This window comes from Mauremys mutica, chromosome 1, assembly GCF_020497125.1.
Source record: "Mauremys mutica isolate MM-2020 ecotype Southern chromosome 1, ASM2049712v1, whole genome shotgun sequence".
Taxonomy (NCBI): Eukaryota; Metazoa; Chordata; order Testudines; family Geoemydidae; genus Mauremys; species Mauremys mutica.
The window spans coordinates 327,316,436-327,339,402 of record NC_059072.1 but is presented as its reverse complement, the minus strand read 5'-3'; the positions used below and the strand labels follow the sequence as shown (position 1 = coordinate 327,339,402).

The window sequence follows — 22,967 nt, the reverse complement described above, 5'->3', positions numbered from 1 at the left end:
GGTCAAAGGCCAACGGAAGATCACCTGTCTTAATCAGAAATAAAGCACTATAAAACACAGAATAGAAAGCAGATGGGGTCGGGGTGGGAAGTCATGAGACCCCTTTCACAGTAGGACTGCTGGTAGCTCAGATTGCATCCCAATAATAATGAGGTACATTCAGCCAGAGTTCTTGGATGATCCCTTACAACCTATCATGAACAATGTCTTAAGATATGTGGACTGAATAGAAAACTGTAGTGCTAGAACTAGTAGCAGCTAGGTGAAAACGTAACCAAATGACACACTGTACTAACCTGGAACACTTTGTAGTAATAGCAGTAAAACCTGTGAGGCTGCAGTAATTCTCTTGCAACTAACTGTCCTTCTCTAGCAATCTTCCTAGCTTCTTCATCATTTACCTGAGAAATTGGAAAGAAACAGCAGTGAATAATAGAGCAATCAGTGAATCACTCAATTCCCTTCTAGCATAATAACTCTCATTAAGAGGGCTGTTCAGATCTGTAGTAATAGCTGGAATGCTATCCAATGTACAATTACCAATATAGTGCAAGAACACAGTATTTAGTTCCAGGTTTTTAGAATTTATCGGTATACTTGCATGGTCACAAAGACATTGATATCCTTAGGGCTGCTGGTAAGAGTATTGGTGGCCAATTGTATATATTTGGAAAAAATCAGTCAGTTACTGCTCTACTGTATTGTCCAAGTCACAGCCCAGTTCATAAGCAGGTCTGAGGTCTCTCACACAGATTTGGTTACACAGAATACAGAGCTGTAGTTTTTGTCTTTTCCTACAGCATGTAATTAAGTGTTTCTGTTTCCAGCTTTGTTCTTTGTGAAGCATTTCAACTGAACCATCCTTGATAACACACGTGGAATGTGTTTTGGTGATGTGGGTAGTGTACTAAGCACTTTTATTCATGTACTTGTATTCAAGAGTTTTAGAGCTTCATTTCAAAGCTTGTAGGGCCCTTCATCTGGTCCTTTGTGAACAACTACAGTACTCAGAACTGAAACATTTCTTGTGTTTCTCACACTGCTAGTTTCAACTATATTCTACACCACCACAATAATGTTTGGAATATTTATAAATAGCCCGTCTCTCTCATTCTACGTTACAGGAAGGTATTATTTTGGTACATCTGAACAGGATATCTGCATTAATAATTTCTACTCTGATCACAGCATTTTGAAGAAAAAAAAAAAAGTAATCCGAAGTTTGAAAGCAATCTTTAAAGATCTGAAAATTTGTTTAAAGTTGTTCTACAGCAAAACATTTACGCACATGCCTAAAGTTAAGCCTTAAGTGCTTTCCTGAATGTGGATGTTTACCTGAATTGGGGCCTTACTTTCATTTAGTTAAATAAGTAATAATAGCAATATAGTCAGATAAAAGGTGTATATCTCAGTGCAGAGTTGATGCAGAACACAGATTTAGCAATACAAACGGAAGAGGACCACTAGGAATGTGTTTGTTTATATGTCAATTTACCTCTTTTAACTTTGTTGGTAACAACACTTACCTTAGCCCATTTTATTTTTTCTAGCAAGTCATCAAGGCTTCTTTTAATTGGAACATAATGTTTCCATGGTTTTAATTCACTGTAGAAGTGCTCATAGTATTGAGAGGTTTGTTTTAGTACTAGACTGTCACCCAACATGAGGTATGGGAATCTGTATGCTGCTACTGTCCCATCTACATTCACTTGATATTTGTACTGTAAAGTGAAAACAAAGAAGCAAAAAAGGAGAAAAAAATATTTTGAATCAAAATATCTCATCTTTCAACCTATTTAATGTTAGATATATGCACAGTTTCAAAATGTCCTGGAAATAATAAGTATCTAGAGAAAGGTACCGTTTTGTGGTTTAGGCCCAAGACTGGTAATAAAGAACCTTTGGATTCTAATCATGGATCTGACACAGATTCCTTACAAGATTTTGGGCAAATCATTTAGCCTCTATGCCTCAGTGTCTTCACTTACCTACCCCACAGGGCTGACCTCAGGGTCAATTAAAAACGTGCCAAATACTGCTCACCCTAATAGTCCCACAGAAGTCAATAAACAAAGCAAGATGGATATGGCTCAATTTCATCTAGGTTCCCACCAAAGCTTTTCAGGTCATCCATATCAGCTCCATGTTTTATATACATGAATTCCAAATATTATACAGTTTATTATGACGAACCTAATCCCTGTTGTCCTCAGTTCACATCACAAAACCACAATTCACATGGACACCATGATGGGCATTCTGTTAAGAAGAGGGCTAGGACAAGGATAGAGTTGGGGGTGAGGGAAGCTGTCATCTAGTTGTAGTCTGTATCTCTCATGATAATCTCTCATTTCAAGAGGACCAAATTTATCCTCAATTAAAAGTAAACAGAGTAATAGTAAACATTGCACTAAAGGTAATATATGGCATTCACTTTGGAGAGCTCTGTTTTTAGCATTTCTGTTATAATCCATGCGGCAGAATCTCAGCTGGCAAAAAATATAATAGCTACTGAAGTGAATGCAGCTGTGCTTCCAGAGATTTATAACTCTGCTGCAACTTTACAGGATCGCTGTTCATTTTCCCATAAGGATCAGCAGATTTATTACATTCTAGTGAAGCCACTAAATCAAAATTAAAATTTTGTAAGGCAAATATAAGGTTTAAAATAATTGCAAATGATAATATGTTTAATATATTAGCGACTCTGAGTTGAATCAGTTCCCAAATGCTCTCCTTCCGCTTGAGGTGGTGCGACTTCATACCATCCCCAATGAATGGCACAACATAACACAAGCAGTTTCAGAGGACAGAGACAGAACACTGAAGCCAGCCATGCCTGCCTGTTTTGTGAATCACATTTGAAGAATATGAAGAGGAAATAACATGGCTAAATCCAGCTGCCAGGAAACTCTGACTGCAGATGTCTGCGCATGAGCAAAGTTAAAGAGGACATTTCACATCCTCTCCCTCCCCACTGCTCAGAGCTGGATGCTGTGACATAGCAACTGAAGGAGTTGCAGGTTCAAATAAATCAGCAACATTCAATATACTTTTCTGACCCACTGCTACAAGAACTGTTTTTGAAATACACAGTGCACCTACGTCTATATAAAATATGCCTACTGTTTGCACATTAAATAAGAAATGTACAGTTACAGTGGGTCAGAAATTTGAATAAAAGGTCTGATCCAAAGCCCACTAAAGTCAGAGACCACAATGGATGGCTTTTTTAAAGGATGTTTTACACTATGTTTTTATTTATGGGTAAAGTATCTATTTTGTATGGCCACATATGCACAGGGCAGCATAACTGTTTCAAACACTGAAATGCAATCAGCAAAATTAAAAAGGAAAGCTGCATCTCTTCAGTTTGTAACCATTTAACTGCAAAGTAAGCCCATGTCTGCAATATAATGTGGCAAACCTTAAAGAAGTCAAAGAATCCCATGAGCTGAGCCTTTCCCAGCTCTTTCTCCTTGTCTCGGAAGAAGAAATATCCTGTTATTCCAGCATCTAGTAGCTCTGGATTCTCCTTAGATAGCTGCACCAATTGAAGACGTTCTTCTCGGCTGTCTCGACCTCTAAAGAAAGCTCGCTCTGTTTTGTTGTGCCAGAAAGGGCCTAAAGATAATGAATGAGATGGGGGTGTGGGGGGGGAGAAGACAGCCTTGAAATCTTTAAGGTACATTCAATATGAATTTGTTATGATATCAGGGTCATACTCCCATGTATGGTAAAACAGGTATCAACATAAATTTCCATTATGAACTTGTTAGTTAAAGAAACATTTAAACCTAACTTGTAAATATTTGCCCTGTCCTGAAGTTTTGGCATGGAAAAAAATTCTTAAAATGTAAAATTAAGTCTTTTCTTTTAAGAAACAAAGAGCTCTGTGAAGCTTGAACACTTGTCCGTTCCACCAACCGAAGTTGGTCCTATAAAAGATATTACCTCACCTATATTGTCTCTAAGAAAATTATTTGTCTTTCAACAAATTGTCAAGAAAATAATTTTGTTAGTTTTTAACTTATATGAGTACTGAATACTGTGAAACCTGAGCAAGAGACCTTCAATCTTAAAAGTCCACCCAAATATCCCAACACATAATTCCACTCCAGCTTTAGTAACTTCTGTTAAGCAGCCAATTTTGCCAGACCTTTGAGGGGTCACTTAAAGGTGACCTACAGAGGAAAAAAAAAAAAGAAAAAAAAGAAAGGTGTTGTATCCTTTTTGTATCTTTACAATATACAGAGAAAGCCTGTAAGACTTTCATTCTGCTTGTTGTTATACTTTTAGAAATATCCAAAATGTCAAATCTTGCCTTTCCTGTTTGTGCTGTTTGTGTAGTCTCTATGGAGGACGCAGAGAAGTGAATGGGAGCAGCTTATTCCATCCTTAATTGAAGGAACAGGTATACTGAGTCATTAACAGAGACCTTGTGTCCAAACTGTTTATCAGGTATTTGAATTAAGTAAGTATTTGGTGAAGGAGCGGGAGTTTAAACTGTCTAAACAAACATCACTTCCTCGGTCAAATTTCATTTTTTTGGTGCTCATCACATCATATTCCTAATTCTCTAAGCAGCCATAGAGGCTCCCAGGAAAAAGAGAATTTTTTTTTAACGTTCAAACAAATAAATAGGAAAAAAAAGCCTGGCCCTTGAGGTTTTCTTTATACACAGACAATATTTTTCCATTTTTCAGTGTAGTGGAGGCTGTCCTGTAAAAGGTTATGCCAGGGGTTGGCAACCTCTGGCACGCGGCTCACAAGGGTCAGCACCCTGGTGGGCCGGGCCAGTTTGTTTACCTGCCACATCCACAGGTTTGGCCAATTGCGGCTCCCACTGGCTGTGGTTCGCCGCTCCAGGCCAATGGGGGCGGTGGGAAGCCGCGGCCAGCACATCCCTTGGCCTGTGCCGCTTCCCGCATAGGCCTGGAGCAGAGAACTGCAGCCAGTGGGAGCCGCGATTGGCCAAACCTGTGGATGTGGTCGGTAAACAAACTGGCCTGGCCTGCCAGGGTGCTTACCCTGGCGAGCCACGTGGCAGAGATTGCCGACCCCTGGGTTATGCATTCATTTTCACAGTTTAATTTAAACAAATTACAACAATAGCCCAAATCCCCTCTCAGGAATTGGACTAGTGTTTGGTTAAAGCATTCTAAAGCACTTTACTGGATGAAGGGAGTTATAATCATGATATTTACATCTGTCAAGAAACCACAGTAACTACACTTTACTGGGCACTTATTTTCTAAAAACATTCCAGTGCAAAATGTAATAATTGTACTTGGCATACTAACATGACAGAGCATAAATCACTTCAAAGGGATTTTTATGGTCTGCTTTGTGAACTTTTATACCTGTAGGAGGAAGAGATTCTTTTTAACACAAAGTATTGTTTCCAGAACCCAAATGGGAGACTGTTAATTTAAAAGTCAATGGTGTTGCATGGGTGTAACTAAAGTCTGAATTTAAGGCCAAATTTTCAAGCCTGAGTGCCTAACGTCAGACTTTGAAATCCATATTTAGGCACTAAATACAAGCATTTTCAGCTCCCACTGATGTCAGTGGATGTTGTGAGTGTTCAGCACTTCTGAAAATCAGGCCACTCTTATTTAGATATTTATATAAGTTATCCGGCTTTGAAAATTTTGGCCAATATCTCTCTTTACATATATTCTGTTACTTCGCCTTTGACAGGGTTATGAATTGATTTGTAAAGTCTATGAATTCTAATTTACCTGTGTTTCCTTGAATAGAAAGGAGGTCATTTGTAACACCACGTAGGGTTTCAAGTGTTGAATGGGTTATATCATATGTTGGAAGGACTAGGTCTCTTGAATCCACAGAGCCACACCATGAAATTATAGGTATAGGGCCAGGCGTATCATTAGCCGTTCGATGTTCCATTGGCCAATCTCCAACATTAAGATAAAACTCTACATCAGGGAGACGAACCTAGAAGTATATCCAATACAGGACAATTACACAAAAGGTTTATGCTTCAACTACTCATGCTTTAAAAGTAAAGTACAGTCATCAGTTTTCTTGTATCAAAGAATCAATCATTTTCAGTGTTGTTGTAGCCGTGTTGGTCTCCGGATAGGAGAGAGACAAGGTAGGAGAGGAAGTATCTTTTATTCCACCAACTTCTAATGGTGGAAGGGAGAATGCCATAGGAGGCCACTTAAAATGAAGTGGGCAATTAAGGGGTATCAGACAGTAAAGTGTGTTACAAATTGTTGTCATGGGCTCATTATTTACCCAACTGCCTGATACCCCTTAAATGTCCATTTCATTTCAAGTGGCCTCCTATAGCATATGTGAAACCCCTATGCTTAACAATCTGTCCTAATTTGTCTTTAGCTCTGACACTCTAGTTACCTTCCCCAGATCTGAAGAACAGCTCTGTGAAGCTCAAAAGCTTGTCCCTTCCACCAACAGAAGTTGATCCAATAAAAGATTTTATCTCACCTATCTTGTCTCTCAAAATCAGTCAATCAAGCCATCAAACAATGATCAGCATTATTTGAGATAAAGACACTGACTACAGCCTCAATCCTGCAAGCCATCTGTGTAACTGGAGTTCCAATTCTGGAAAGCCTCTAGAATCGTAGTGCCTGCAGTTTTCCTACTGACTTCATGGGCTTTGGATCTGATAATTAGTCACCAGTAACATCAGGCTTCCTAAACAGATGATATCATGCAGATGCAGAAATAAAAATAAAATCTTAGTTTAATAATTAAATATGCAGCAGTCATTTAAGGTTTGCATGAAAATAAAAGTATGAATAGAATATCCAAATGGTAACAAATCTGTGTGATCCAAAAGTCTTTAAGTGAAGTCTTATATAGCTGGTACCTTTCTTGCCAATGAGAGCAACATTTCATCTGAGAACATTTTGAAGTCTGTGTACTTCCCTAAGGAACGACGGTAGATGTGATTATTGAGAACAGTGTAATGAACAATAGCACCTCTCGTTTGCCCAAACCTTGTTGGGACTTCATGAAGCATCCGCTGAAGGTTGATGGTGGGAAAAGAAGTGAAGTCCTTAGTAACTTGAGGCTCTTGGGATGGACAAGAGAGAATATTCTGCCAGGTCTGAGAATCTTCTTCTGGACACTCACAATACTCATGATAAACAGGCCCTGCAGAACACAAAGCAATGAGAATGTATGACTTCTGTGATAGTCACATCTTCCAATGCCCAAGACTCCTGATAGATACAAAAATGTAAAACTAGACCTGGTGGAAGTCTTTTGGTTTTTTTGCTTTTTAGAATAAAAAGACCATCTTTACCAACAAATATTTTTTTGGAAAATTTTCTCTTTCTAAATTGTCTGGGTTTTTGATGAAAAAATAAAAAATCCATTTTTTTATTTTTTAGAAACCAAAAACAACTAATCACCAAAACAATTTTATTTTGGCCAAAATCCAAACACAAACTGAAAATTTTTGAAAAAATATATATTTTTAATTTGTCAGGGAAAATATCTACCATTTTTCGATCATCTCTACTGAAAAAACAGAGTTGTGTACCAATGTCATGCTACCTGCCAGTGAGCCAGAATGCCTATAGTTCTTTAAAGCATCCATCAATACTATTATTCAGCTGTACAGCTTCATTTATCAATATTTTAACCTTTATTTAGAACTTTATGGTGCCACAGTCTTTACATTTAGTGAGGTGCTTTCTTTTATGTATAATTAATCATGTAGTCTGTCCTTTTGGATCAGTGTGGATTTATACACTGTAATAAGGACTAAGCATTTAAGTAAACTTTATTCCATGAACTTCTAGCTAAAAACAAGTACTGTACTCTGTCACATTAGTGATTATGTAAGTATGCTCCAGCACCAATACCGAAGCTACAGTCTTGCTGCAGTTGGACCACATCACACCTATCTACTGTCAACTTCACTTGACATCCACAGTACTCGAATTTTTCAAAACTTTTCATAGTCTTGCACTAACATTTTCTACTGTTGTATCAATCTATTACCCCATCTGCACCTACTCTGGCTATGGTTCTGTCCTCTCCATGTGAGCAGTAGTGGAAACAGGGAGGAAATTTGCTTTCATTTTTGCTATTCCAAACTATCTGGAACTCATCCTCCAATTTACTGCCTTTCTTAAAAATCTCATCTTAAAACCATTTTTGCTTCAGTTTTGAAGTGTTTTATAATAGTGTGTACATAGGCTGCTATACAAAAACAAACAAACAAACAAACAAAACCACTTTGATCAGGAGAAGGAAAGAGTGGGAAATGATGCTGAAGTAGTAATTTTGTTTTCAGTGTTCATCCTTTTCCCTTGGTAGGCAACCAATCAACTGTGAGAAGAAAGAAGACGACCAGAAATTTGAAAACAGTTTGCATTATTTTCCCCTTTTAAGTGGAACTTATAGTGTAGGGACCAGCATTGATCTAAACTGGGCTTGTAGGAAGAAAAGAGGAGAGAACATGGGGCTGGTTATAAGATTTCAATGTCTAGAAAGGACCGTGCTTTAGAAATCACAAAGGTAAGATCAGGACCGGTGCAACCACTAGGCAAACTAGGCAGCCGCCTAGGGCGCCAAGATTCGGGGGCGCCTCTGCCAATCAAGACGCTGGCTGCAGATCACAGACTGTAGGGAGGTCGTATATGATAAGAGCCACGCTCCCAATGAATTGCTCTCCTGCCATTTAGAAAGCCAGCGAAGTCATTTGATTGTGAATTGATAATTGTACAGATATTGCTGTGTTGGTAGATACGTTACAGTAATAGCTCCTCTGTCTCGTAGATTGCACGGCAGCCAGAAGGAGAGTGGAGCAGTCTGTGGCAGGAAGTGTAAGACCCCCGCTGGGGCTGAGCTGTGCTGTCAGTGCAATGCAGGCCGGAGCAGAGGCTCTGCTCTGGGGAGAGAAGGGAGGGACGCCGTGGCTGGCAGCTCTGCGGGCTCTCTTGCGTGGAGGGGCGGCTAAGCCGCTTTAACCCACCTCCCTGCGCCCCAGCTTTCTACCCTCCCAACCCTGCTTTGGCGTGAGGGCCTCACAGTCCTGCCTGCCCCACGCCCCGCTGCTGGAGCGAGAGCCCAGCATTCAACTCCCCAGCCTGGGCGCAGGATGGACTCATGAAGGCAAAGCAGGCGACACACTCCCATTGCCCTGTTGCAATTGCACTTGGCCCGCTGCTGCATGCCAGGGACTGGAGAGCGCCCATTTCACCCTGCAGCTCTTTGAATCCTACCCTGCCCGCTGCCCCCCCCAGGCCAAACCCAGATTGCCCCTCTCCCGCCTCCACACCCAAACCCAGTCTGCTTCCCTTCCCCTCCCCAGCCAAACCTGATCCTCCCAATGACCGAACCCGGTCTGCTCCCCTTGCACTCCCCAGCCAAGCCCGAACCCCCACTGACCGAACCCAGTCTGCTTCCCTTCCCTATCAAACCCAAACCCCCACTGACCCGAACCCAGTCTGCTTCCTTCTCCTCCCGGCCAAACTCGAACCATCACTGACCGAATCCGGTCTGCTTCCCTTCCCCTCCCCAGCTAAATCCAATCCTCCCAGTGACCGAACCCAGTCTGCTCCCCTTGCACCCCCCAGCCAAACCCAAACCCCCACTGACCGAACCCAGTCTGCTTCCTCTCCCCACCAAACCCAATCCCCCAGTATGACAGACTATCCACCATTCTAATTTTATAAAAACAACAAGGAGTCCGGTGGCACCTTAAAGACTAACAGATTTATTTAGGCATAAGCTTTTGTGGGTAAAAAACCTCACTTCTTCAGATGCATGGAGTAAAAGTTACAGATGCAGGCATTATATACTGACACATGAAGAGAAGGGAGTTACCTCACAGGTGGAGAACCAGTGTTGACAGGGCCAATTCGATCAGGGTGGATGTGGTCCACTCCCAATAATAGATGAGGAGGTATCAATTCCAGGAGAGGCAAAGCTGCTTCTGTAATGAGCCAGCCACTCCCAGTCCCTATTCAAGCCCAAATTAATGGTGTTAAATTTGCAAATGAATTTTAGTTCTGCTGTTTCTCTTTGAAGTCTGTTTCTGAAGTTTTTTTGTTCAAGAATAGTGACTTTTAAATCTGTTATAGAACGTCCAGGGAGATTGAAGCGTTCACCTACTGGCTTTTGTATGTTATCATTCCTGATGTCCAATTTGTGTCCATTTATTCTTTTACGTAGGGACTGTCCAGTTTGGCCAATGTACATGGCAGAGGGGCATTGCTGGCACATGATGGCATGTATAACATTAGTAGATGTGCAGGTGAATGAGCCCTTGATGGTGTGGCTCATGTGGTTGGGTCCTCTGATGGTGTCACCAGAGTAGATATGGGGTCCAATAACGTGTATTAATTCTAATGAACAATGCCATATTATGCAGTATTCATTTTTGAAAGTTTATAATAAGCGATACTGCAGGAGGAGGGGGAGGGGAGGGGCGCAAGGCGGATGTTTCGCCTAAAGCGCAAAATATCCTTGCACCGGCCTTGGGTAAGATGGTCTGAACAAATTATAAATTGCTGGGAACAACATGGATTTCCTTGCTTTATTAGGTGAGGTTTCCTTTAGACAAATATAGCACTCACAGCTAGACCACAAATGAAGAAGTTTTGTCTCTGCTGTGGCACTCCACAAAACCTGAAGGTCACCCTGCAACAAGAGCTAGGGAGGCACGTTCTGAGGCAGGACCTGAAGTTCAGGGACCATGGTCTACAGGTTTAAATATTTATGTCCCATAATTTGGCAATGATCTGTATGTAGATTATTTCTGCTCCTTTAATCTGTATAAGAGGAAGGCGGTGTAAGAGGCTGCTTAAACCAGAAAAAGCATTGGTACCTCCAGTTTGTTACTGTCTCCGACTAGCCAAAGTTTAGTCCATAGCATTTCTGTAGCTGTCACCATAAAATGGTAAACTGAAAAACGTACCTTTCAAAATATAAGGAGACTGAGCTACGTGTTCATTACCATAAAGTACCTCAATCTTTAACCCTTTGTTGACACTCCCATACATTCGATACTGTATAAGAAATGACCCATCATTCCGATCCATAAGGTTAGGGATGTGGATCCCGATGACTTCTTTGGGGGAAAGTGCCTTAATTCCCACTTTAAACTGTGTTCTTCCTGAAAAGAAGAAAATAAAAATAGTTGTAGACACTGCATGCTATTAGGGTTACTTAAATGAAAAAAATGAGAGATGCCACTGATGGATCAAATTCTGCTCTGAATTATACCAATGTAAAGCTGAAATAACTCTATAAAACTCAGAGACATTTCTCTGGATTTACCCTGTAAGCTATTCTGAGTGCATAAATTTAGCAGTCATGCTTTATAAGATACATACATTCTTGGAAATTAATGTTGGTGTAAGAGGAAGAGATCACCCTGTCAAGTTTTCCGGATCATCATATGTCTAATATAAATGGACAAATCAAGCTGAAAATAAGCAAGATGTAAGTTACCTAGAGGTGTGACAGTTACAATGCTGTAAGCTTGTCTTAAATGTTTTGAAGCACAAGATTAACTTTATTATTCAGAGTTCAAGTTAATACTGTGAAGATATGTTAGTTCCTCAGGAATCAGAGAGAAAGAAAACCAGGATAAAACCCAATAGGAGTGAAGAATACTTGCTAGCTGGTGGGAAGGCACTTGCAGCATGCAGGAGTCAAAAACAAAATCATATAACTATACAGTTAGAAGGGACCACAAGGGTCATCTAGTCTAACCTCCTGCCAAGATGCAGGATTTGAGAAAGACTTATTCTTCCAAGTGGAAGAGATTCTTCATAAGGGCAGCTGGCACTCCTCTCCATCCAGTGCTGGTGGTCCAGGCAGGGCAGGGGCGGGGACTTGGAGGAAGGGGGTGGAATGGGGGTGGGGCAAGGGCGGTGCAGGGGCAGGAAGAGGCGGTGTGTGGGCAGGCACCCACTCGGCAGAGGGGAAGTTGGCGCCATGGGGTGAGTTGTGGGCAGGAGGTGAAGGGGTGAGCAAACGGGCTGGGAGGCGAGCGGTGGGTAGGGGGACTGAGGAGGGACACAGCAAGCCAGCGGCAGGCCAGGGGATGAGGAAGGGCGTGGTGGTGGGGGCAAGTGAGGAACGGGCAGGACCTGGAGCAGAGTGGGGGAGGAGCCTCGGCAGAGCGGGGGTGGACTGTGGGCAGGGCTGATGGCACCCCAATGTGTCCCAATATATTTTAGTGTGGTGATCTGTTCACCCTAATGGGACCCCTCTGGCCTCCTCACTCCCTGATTAGCCTGCCCGCCCTGTCAACCAGGCTGACCTGGAGCATTGGCCTCTCCCCATTGTTTCTGGGGACTATCAGTCTCAGGGCCCTGATTTCCCATTGACCCTTCCCCTTCTTTTGGGACTGGGAGCTAGCCAACCAAAACATCCCCACTGAGTTTTAGTAAGGCAACAACAGTCTCCTTACACCTGGAACAGCCTTTCTACCTGTCAGTCTTCCATGTTGAAAATGGTAGTGCCTCATACATTGGTGCCAGGGTTCTCAATACCAGTTCTTTTCTTGATGTTAAGAGTTTATCAGTACTGGATTTTGGCACTGCATGACTGCTAGAGGGGGCATTCATGGATGTTCACTTCTTTGATACCTCATTGTGTAGGGATATTAAAGATGGTTTATATGAGAAATGATTTATTGATTTATTGTTAATTAATACTTTATAACTTAAGGTTTATGTTAAAAGTAAATTTGTAATTCTAACCTGCAAGCCACCAGCTGTGTCTGTGTGAAGCCTGCTCAAAGAAATACTTTGTATAAAACTTGTTAAACATTAATTAACTCTAAGTAAGCCAAAACAGTAGCTGTTATAGTGTATAAATAGAGACCCTCACCCTCTGTAAGTTTTCATCTCACTTTATCTTTGATTGTTAAAAGACAGGGAGTCTCACATAAATTGGTAACACCCCAAAGAGTAAAGAGACAGTGAAATAGATGTAATTAAGATAAAGAATGTATGTGACTGAATGGTTAGGGAGTCACCAGCCTGAAGAATTCAGTGTCGGCTGAAGAAGGTGTCAAGTGGGATCAACCAGATGACCCCCCGGAGGGCAAACTGGAATCCACCCACCACACCTCAAAGGAAGGAAAAACAAAGCATCTGACAACATGGAGCCAGCCACCTGCTGATTGATTTAGCAACAGCAAAATGAAGCAACTCCTATGAACTAACATAGGGAAAAATCCCTATAAAACTGGACTCTAAAGACTGAGGACTTTGAGTCTATGGTTCTGATACCAACCTCCAGGAGCATCAGATGCATCTGACACAGACTCGGCTCCATCCTCATGACCAAGGTACCTGGCCAGTAACTTGGCATGAGCAACATCTAGGCTGGTAACTATAACATCTATACAGAACCTGAATGAATGATTGTGTGAATGAATATATATATGTGTGTGTGTGTGTGTGTGTATATAAGGAATAAGTAGTAATAGAAACAAGTAGGAAAACATTGTCTTTTGTTTTGTTATGGTATTTACAATAAATGTGGCATCTTTGCCTTATCCCTCTTAATAAGATCCTGCTGGTTTTTATTATATTGGTACAACAATTGGACATGGTACTCACTTCTTCGGGATCTGAAGTGACCTCAATTGATTACTCCAGAAAGTGAAGCTTAAATCAAGCGTCCTGTGACTTGTGCATCCTGGTGGAAAAGGAATGGCATACTGTCCAGTGCTCCAGAGTATAGCTTTCGCCCAAGAAGAATAAACACCTGCTATGACCATCAGTTAGTGGTCTCAAACCACTGCAGGAGGGGCAGGGCTTGAAGCCCAAAAGTTGAAATTCTGCCATGACACTTAGTACAACTTCACAGGGCAATCTATACAAGGGGGTCTTCTTCCTTTTTGATTTTTTAACTGACAATTTAGGTAGACAGAAAGATTTCCTCCTGGAAGGGTAGAAGATTATCTGGTTATCAGATGAACTAGTAGAAGAACTGGTGAACACTGAGAAGGAATGGATTGGACACTGCTGGGTTCCATCCTGCTGCCTGGTTAAGATGGAGCTGAGGGAGGGAGGGGGCAGAGGGTACACGTGCAATCTCGACAGACACTGCTACTGCAAAGACTCTTGGCTCATGCACATGAGTCGTGTTTACCTACAGAGGGATTTACACTTACTCAAAGGAGAATTATATATATATATATATATATATATGAATCACAATGTATATTGACAGGTTTCAGATTAGCAGCCGTGTTAGTCTGTATCTGCAAAAAGAACAGGAGTACTTGTGGCACCTTAGAGACTAACAAATTTATTTGAGCATAAGCTTTCGTGGGCTAAAACCCACTTCATGGGATGCATAGAATGGAACAAACAGAAAGATGATATTTATACATATAGAGAACTCCCACCTTTTCATGTTCTCTGTATGTATAAATATCTTCATTCTGTGTGTTCCATTCTATGCATCCCATGAAGTGGGTTTTAGCCCATGAAAGCTTATGCTCAAATAAATGTGTTAGTCTCTAAGGTGCCACAATGTATATTGATATATCCATGTAATATGTTATAGGTCAGGGGTAGGCAACCTATGGCACGGGTGCCGAAGGCGGCATGCGAGCTGATTTTCAGTGGCACTCACACTGCCCAGGTCCTGGCCACCAGTCCGAGGGGCTCTGCATTTTAATTTAATTTTAAATGAAGCTTCTTAAACATTTTAAAAACCTTATTTACTTGACATACAATAATAGTTTAGTTATATATTATAGACTTTTAGAAAGACCTTCTAAAAATGTTAAAATGTATTACTGGCACGCGAAACCTTAATTCAGGGTGAATAAATGAAGACTTGGCACACCACTTCTGAAAGGTTGCCGACCCCTGTTATAGGTGATTGGGGCCCAGTATGAATGACGCATGCTTGACATGAATACAAGCATTGCAAGCTGGCAACCGAAGCAAGAACTTAAGGTCAATAACTATTAGAACTATTTGTGCAAAAACAATCTCGTTATGTTTGGAGAAAAATATGGAGAATCAGCAGAAAAGGAAACACCACCAGCTGGACTGATAAAAAGTGTATAAGAATTGGAGAAAATGGCACGCGTTGGATCATGGTGGCCCGCCCAGGATTGTCTCTTTGGAATTTTGTGATTAGAAGGCCTAGTAAACAAAGGAAAAGAACCGATGACGTGACGGAATGGACTATAAATGGTTGCCTATGATTTCTGCAAATCGGAGTCATTTATTGATCCAGAGCCCATGTGAATATAGATGTGTTTTTTGCCAGCTCCCTGCATCTTATGATCTTATAATTGGAACGAATCTTGACTGGCCATCGGGACCATTCTGACCTTTGGACTCTGATATAGTATGTTTGGGGTGTGAATGTGGAGTGAGTAAGGTTTGTTTTGTAATGAATAAAGAGCATTTAGAATATTATATACCAACACTGTGTCCGGTATCTGCCTGCTCCCCATCCCATAGGGAGAGCTCTATTGTGGGTCTAACATGTGGTGGAGAATGCGGAGGGTGGGGGGGAGAAATATTAACAAGTGCCAGATTTCGAGACAGGGTCTTACAGTGTTGGGGGAGTCCTTATTTAAGGCTAATAAGGGTGACTCCTTATTTGTGAAATCTGTGAGAAATTTGTGAAGAAAACAAACAAACAAACAAAAAACACGTGGGGAGATACCACATGGTGTTATTGTAATAATGTTGAAAACATTGTTTAAGAAGAGAAGTAAAGGGGTGAAAGAGGCACCCCAGTGAACTAAAGTTAAAGCCCCGTCTGTTAGAGAAAGAGATTATTGCATTTGGAACATGCCCTTGGATGGAAGGTGCAGTGGAACCAGATGTAATATTGGATACCTTAGAAAACAGTTGGTGCCAGAAAACTATAGCAGCATTGAAAAAGCAAGTGAAAATACAGAAGCTGCAAGTTGCGGCTGTGGGTCAAAAAGAGAGAGATTTGGATTCCAACGATATTTGGTATGAAGAGGATCTGTGAGGGGGTCAAGAGTAAAGGGAATTTGACCAACCTTGAAAGGGGCTTTATACTAAGTTGAGGGAAGAAATAAGTTTCTAATTTCTTCCCTCAACAGTTTCTGGCCAGAAAAGGCTAAGCCAGTAAAGTCTGTAGCCGTGATAAAACAGAGATCAACCATTAAGGATGCAACAGGGGACATACAATCAGAGCAGACATAAATAATTTCTGCGAGTTCATCAGACTTACAGTCAATGGTAAAGTCATTAGGCCCAGTGAATATGAGAGATTTAGCTACATGGCTAGTACAGTGGGCAGAATCAGAAGGAACAAAGAATTTAAATATAAATTAATCTTATAGATTAATCAGGGCAGCTACCACTAAAGAGATTAGACAGGCAGTAGATCGAGTGGAAAAATGCTTTGCACAGGCAACCAGAGGCTCACTAGCTGATACCACAATTTATTATGCTGTTAGGGAAAGAGTCAGGTCAAAAAACCATAAACGTGTTATCCAGTGCAGATTACATGAAACCTGGAGATTTACCCAGGGATTACCTATTAAGAAAAATAACATAGGGATTATTGGCTGGAAAAATACAATTGGTGATTAATCCCAGGGCGGAGGTCGCCAGACATGTCACAGCTGATTCTTTGATGGCAGTTGACTTAAATCAGAAGGAATTTTGAAATGATATATTTAAAGGATTGGACAGAAATTTATTAGATATGTCTACTAATTTGATGAACCAAGCAGACCAGGATGAGGGGTTAACTGTTATGGATGCACTGGAGCACTGGATAGTATGCCAACAAATGATGAAAGGGGGATGCCAGGTAGAAGGCTTGAAACCCAGAATACCTTTTGTTAAGGCAATAACATACTCAAATAAGAGTGCTTATAGATCAGGATATTGTGAGAGAGGAAGAGGCCATGGTAAAGGACAAAACACCCCACTCCAAGGAGGTAGAGGGTGGAATAATCAAGAAAGATGTGATTTGGAATATCGCTTGAAGGTATTTGAAATTGAGGAGAGTAGATATGAATAAGTGAAATGGGAGACGTACTGATGAATTGATCAAAGAAATGCAAAGGATGGAAGAAGAAAAGTTTAAGGAGCAGAAAAAGGTTGCAGCTATGCAAGATGAGGGTTCAGAAAAACCTGCTCTATAGGGAAGCCCCGATGACAAGTTGCTCCCACTGGAAATGGGTCCTCAGGAGTGGGAGATGGTAATTAAGATGGAATTCAAATGGGAAGCCTAGGACAACTTTAATTGTGGGAGATAATGGACCCAAAGATGCCCTACTGGATAGTGGGGCTGGTGTAAATATTGCAAATAAAAGTTGTGATTTGACTCGATATGTATCAGGGATCATTACAGCAGCCTCCTTTATTGGGGAAGGAGTGTCAGGAAAAATGTATCATTCAGTAGAAATAGCTATACCCAGAGAGAGAGTGGGGGATTTTTGTTGTAAAGAACAAATGCTTCAGATAGATCAGGTGGCTGAGCCGGTAATATTGGGGACTCCTTGGGGTGGGGTGGGGTGGGGTGGGGGAATTGGTTAGTTTTGGATTTAACTATTGGAGTTCTGTGGTGTGCGCCCAGCTGGATGGAAAGTGTCCTGACAGCAGGGTACATTCCAAGAATATGTGCTGCAGAAGCAGTCGAGAAGATTATACTGAATCAACAGGATGTGTGGGTAAACGAGTTTCCCAAAGTATGAATTAAGAATAAAACAGAATGTGGTAAAATCGAAGCATGTGGTAAAATTGTGGGGGATGAAGTGCCACCACAGAGACGATATAAATATCCTGTGCAAGCAGAGGCAGAAATAATAAATAAATAAATCATTAGAACAACAGGGAGTGATTGAAAAGGAAAAATCCACATACAATAGCCCAATTTGGCCCATATTAAAAGCCTCAGGAGATTGGAGACTGACAATGGATTTTAGACAAATTAATAAAAGCTACTCCCCACCATGGCACCAATAGTAGCCGATCTACCTCAAGTTATGGCAAGAATACAGGGGGCCCCTAAATGGTTCTGTCATAGATTTGGCAAATTGTTTTTTTGCCATCCCATTGCATCCCGATTCTTGGGCCCGCTTTGTGTTTACTTTTAAGGAACAACAGTACTTATTTAAAAGAATTTCCCAGGGCCTACACTGCGCTCCAGCTATTGCACACCAACATGCTGGATCAATTTTCCAAAGAGGATCGGGAGAATGTGAACTCATATGGGTGGACACTGAAGAGAAGGTAACTGAGCAAACTAAAAAAGTGTTGAGAATCATCCAGGAAACAGGTTTCAAAGCTAATAAAGAGAAAGCCCAACTAGTGCAGAGGAGAGTGAATTATTTTGGGGGTAGGGGGAGGGGGGAAACTAGGGGAACAAGGAATTCAGGTAGATCAACAAAAGGTGAAATTATTAATGAATTTACCAAGGCTAGAGGATTCTCATGCATTAAGGGTAACGTTAGGAGGGTTTAACTATTTAAGAAAACACATCTAAAATTTTGCCATTATAACTGGACCCTTGTGGCGTTTACTTAAACAAAAAAAAAAGTGAACTGGGAGTGGGGGCCAGAAAACGCTTTCTGTAATTTAAAACAAGCTTTGATGCAAGATCCAGCATTGAAATTCCCTGAAATAAACAAGCCATTCTAGCAGGAGTACTAATGCAGGAAATTAATACCTGTAGCATACAAATCTAGAAGATTAACCCCTAAGGAGCAGCAGTTTGAGACCTGTGAAAGAGAATGTTTAGCTGCTGTATGGGCCATTGAAGCTTTTGCTTTGTATTATAATAGGGACTCTGCCAGTAGTCAAACACCTCACTCTCCCCTGAAGTATATTTTATCAAGGAAACTGCAGGGGAAAGGAGTATTAAATATCAGGATGGCCCAGTGTACCTTGATGTTAACTAGCAGAGATGTTACTTATAAAAATGACGAACAAGCAATAATGTTACCATATGCCCTCCTAATGAAGGAAAGGAGCATGAATTCCCACTTCCAAAAACCAAACCAAAGTTAGTTAAAGAAGCACCCCTGGTAGATGAAGTGTTAGGCCTCGGAGAAAAAGAGGTTTGGTTTAAGATGGTAGTTCATACCATGAGAGCTCTAAGCAATATACGGGATATGCTGCTGTACAAATGGATGGGGAGACTACTTCTGGGTCTAAGGCCTTGGCTACACTTACAAATTTGCAGCACTGCAGCAGGGTGTGAAAACACACCCTCTGCAGCGCTGCAAATTGCGGCGCTACAAAGCGCCAGTGTAGTCAAAGCCCAGCGCTGGGAGCCGCGCTCCCAGCGCTGTCCGTTATTCCCCACAGGGAGGTGGAGTATGGACAGCGCTGGGAGAGCTGTCTCCCAGCGCTGGCGCTTTGACTACACTTAGCGCTTCAAAGCGCTGCCGCGGCAGCGCTTTGAAGTGTAAGTGTAGCCAAGCCCTATGAGTATGACTTCAGCTCAGGGAGCAGAGGTCAGAGCTCGTAGTGATCTGCTTAAACAAAAAAATAATGTTGCAGACTGTCTGTATGTCTATATGGATTCAGACTTTGTGGTACAAGGACTGTTATACTGGATTGAGATTTAGAAAAAAAAATAATTGGGAAACAGCTGAGGGAAAAAATGTGGTCCAAAAGGAAAATTGGAAAATCTATCTATCTATAATTGGTTGAAAAAACACCCAGGAAAATTAAGAGTAAAACATATTAAAAGGTTATCAAAAGCTAGAAGGGAATAAAAAATATTGGAATGATAAAGTGGATGCTTTAGCTAGATTAGCAGCAAAGAAACCTTTGGAAGTTATGGTAGTTACTAGAGTTCAAGCCATAAAACAGAAGGTTAAACCTGAGGAAAGATGGGGAAACTGAAATATACAAGCAGCAAAGAGTCCTGTGGCACCTTATAGACCAGGGGTCGGCAACCTTTCAGAAGTGGTGTGCCAAGTCTTCATTTATTCACTCTAATTTAAGATTTTGCGTGCCGGTAACACATTTTAATGTTTTTAGAAGGTCTCTTTCTATAAGTCTATAATATATAACTAAACTATTGTTTCAGAGTAGCAGCCGTGTTAGTCTGTATCCGCAAAAAAAACAGGAGTACTTGTGGCACCTTAAAGACTAACAAATTTATTTTAGCATGAGCTTTCGTGAGCTAAAGCTCACTTCTTCGGATGCATCCGAAGAAGTGAGCTTTAGTTCATGAAAGCTCATGCTAAAATAAATTTGTTAGTCTTTAAGGTGCCACAAGTACTCCTGGTTTTTTTAAACTATTGTTGTATGTAAAGTAAATAAGGTTTTTAAAATGTTTAAGAAGCTTCATTTAAAATTAAATTAAAATGCAGAGCCCCCCGGACTGGTGGCCAGGACCCGGGCAGCATGAGTGCCACTGAAAATCAGCTCGCCTGCCACCTTCGGCACCTGTGCCATAGTCTATAACAGGGGTAGGCAACCTAACAGACGTATTGGAGCGTGAGCTTTCGTGGGTGAATACCCACTTCGTCGGATGCATGTCATCCGACGAAGTGAGTATTCACCCATGAAAGCTCACGCTCCAATACGTCTGTTAGTCTATAAGGTGCCACAGGACTCTTTGCTGCTTTTACAGATCCAGACTAACATGGCAACCCCTCTGATACTTGAAATATACAAGGTGGCTAAGTGGTAAATAAGAAAACAGAAGAGGTAAAGTGGGTACCTGACAAAACTTCAAATAGAAGAGATTATTAACCTGTGTCACTCTACAGCCCACCAAGAAATAGAGAATACTCTAAGGTAAAACAAATTGGAATATGGCCTAAGGTACGAAAGAACGTAGAAAACTTTGTTAAAAACTGCGTAAGGTGTGCAGCAGATGGGAATAGACCATCGAATTCAGGACCCTTGTTGCACCAAAGAATTGTGGAGCCATGGAGTAGAATGTAGGTTGATTATATTAATAAATTTCCTAAGACCCAAAGGGGGAATCAGTATTTATTAGTAATAGTAGATCTCTTTTCTGGATGGGTGGAGGCGATTCCCACCAGAAATCATACTGCAGAAATCACTGCCAAAAAGTTGTGGGAAGTAGTGTTTAGTACATATGGAACTACAAAAGTAATTGATTCAGATAACGGGCCACATTTTGTAGGAGAAATAAAAGTTTATTAAAAGCTTTAGGAATAAAGCAACACCTACTGTACATATTTCCTATCATCCCCAATTGTCAGGAGCAGTAGAAAGGATGAATCAAACTATTAAACAAGCTCTACACAAAGCAGTGCAAGAAACTGGCAAAGATTGGGACAATAAATTGCCAGTGATGTTGGTGACAATCTGAAGTAGTGATCAATTGGGTACTGGCTACTAGCCTTATCAAATTATCTTTGGAAGGCCTATGAGATTGTGGAGCCCTTCACTGTACCCAGAAGAAGAAAAAGAGGAGGTATCAGTTACCAAATGGGTGAGGAAATTACCAATAAAACTGAAAGAATAAATTTAATTTAAACTGACTAACGCCATTGAAAAAGCAAGAGACTATGGATTTGCGTGTGGCTCAGGCCAGTAAGTTATGGAAAATCAGAGATAGAGTAATGTATTTAAAATTAATATTAAAAAAATCATGTCCTGGAGTCTAGATGGATGGGTTGGACCATTTTCCATCATCAATAAAATTTCACCTGCTGTAGTGCAGATTTACAAGGGGGAAAAGGGAAAGTGAGCTCACACAGAGATTAACTTTACAGTCAAATGCAAGGTCATACATTTAGCAACAAAGAACATAGGTCACACTTACAGGATGGGGGACTGTATTTTGGAATGCAGGGATACTGAAAAGGACTTAGGGATCAAGGCAGACAAGCAACTGAATACAAGCTCCCAGTGCGATGCTGTAACTAAGCAGTTTAGTGCAAGCCTTGGATGTATAAGCAAGGGAATTAACAAGTAGTAGGAAGACGGTATTACCTCTGTGTATAGCATTAATGGGACCATGACTGGAATACTGTGTACAGTTCTGGTGTTGATATGTCAAAAAGGATGTTGAAAAATTGGAAAAGATTTAGAAAAGCATTACAAGAATGATCTGAGGTCTGGAAAATACACTTTATTTATAGTGAGGGAGTTAGAAAGCACTCTCCATTTAGTTTATTCAGAAGAAGGTTGTCACATTCTGGGGTGCAATCCAGATCTGTGAGGGGTTGTGTCACTGCCTGCCCTGTGCCACTCATAACCAGCCAAACAGCATGCAGGCCACCCTGAGTGTCTGTGAATAGCTTCAGCCCTGGCCCAGCAGTTCTGACCCCAGCCTCTTGCCAGCAATATACCAGTCACACACTTGCTTCCACCAGCCTTTCTACACCTTGCAGGGTGACCCCAACACCCTCCCAGTCCCAGAGTTTCCCAAATATGTGTTTTCTGCAATATCCAGCCCTCTCCTGGACAGTTCAGGTATTAAGGTTTGTTGCCCCCTGACCGTTTGTTACTTTAACTGGAGTTACCAAACAGTTCAGTTTACACATAGCAGTGGATTGGTTTAGATTAAAAATAAGATTATTGACAAAAGGAGACAGGATTTTAAGTGAATTCAAGTACAGGAGATAAAGCTAGAAATGGTTACCAGGAAATAAAAGTGAAAACACTTATCTAAAAATCTAAAACCCAATCTAGCAAGTTTTGGGTCAAGGCTTTGTTTAAGATGGCCTTTCTCACACACAGTCTTCCAGCAAGATGGTGACTGACCCTTTCCCTGGTCAGAATCTCCCCCAGAGGCCCAAGGGTCCTAGTACCTTTGTTTTCTTGGGGTACTCTGCCCCTTTCCTTATAGTGCCATATAGTGCAGTGAACCTCTGAAGTGAATTCTTCAGAGGGCTACCCTTCAAAGTAAAGTTTATTCAAGCAGTAAGGAAGGTGACATGGAGTCTGGAGGCAAAGGAGGCACCATGCTCTTTCTTCCCCCATTTGTGCTTGCTAAAAGGCAAATTGTTCTGTTTCCTGTCATTTCCTCCCCCTGCTGTC

General features: G+C 41.2%; 1 protein-coding gene across 9 annotated transcripts in view; it reads right to left on the bottom strand.

The window, feature by feature from the left end:
* POGLUT3 (protein O-glucosyltransferase 3) overlaps nt 1–22,967 on the bottom strand; it is a 110,162-nt gene that overhangs the window by 15,331 nt on the left and 71,864 nt on the right. For 5 of the 9 annotated variants that reach the window (XM_045018349.1, XM_045018310.1, XM_045018335.1 and 2 more), the window contains 6 exons: nt 10,931–11,128; nt 6,866–7,152; nt 5,745–5,961; nt 3,428–3,624; nt 1,527–1,721; nt 297–401 (listed from right to left, as the gene is read on the bottom strand). In XM_045018349.1, coding sequence (XP_044874284.1) covers nt 297–401; nt 1,527–1,721; nt 3,428–3,624; nt 5,745–5,961; nt 6,866–7,152; nt 10,931–11,128 — 1,199 coding nt within the window. Of the gene's footprint in view, nt 1–296; nt 402–1,526; nt 1,722–3,427; nt 3,625–5,744; nt 5,962–6,865; nt 7,153–10,930; nt 11,129–13,592; nt 13,672–22,967 lie in introns of all 9 variants that reach the window. The other 4 variants (XM_045018333.1, XM_045018334.1, XM_045018340.1 and 1 more) reach the window with 3 other exon arrangements.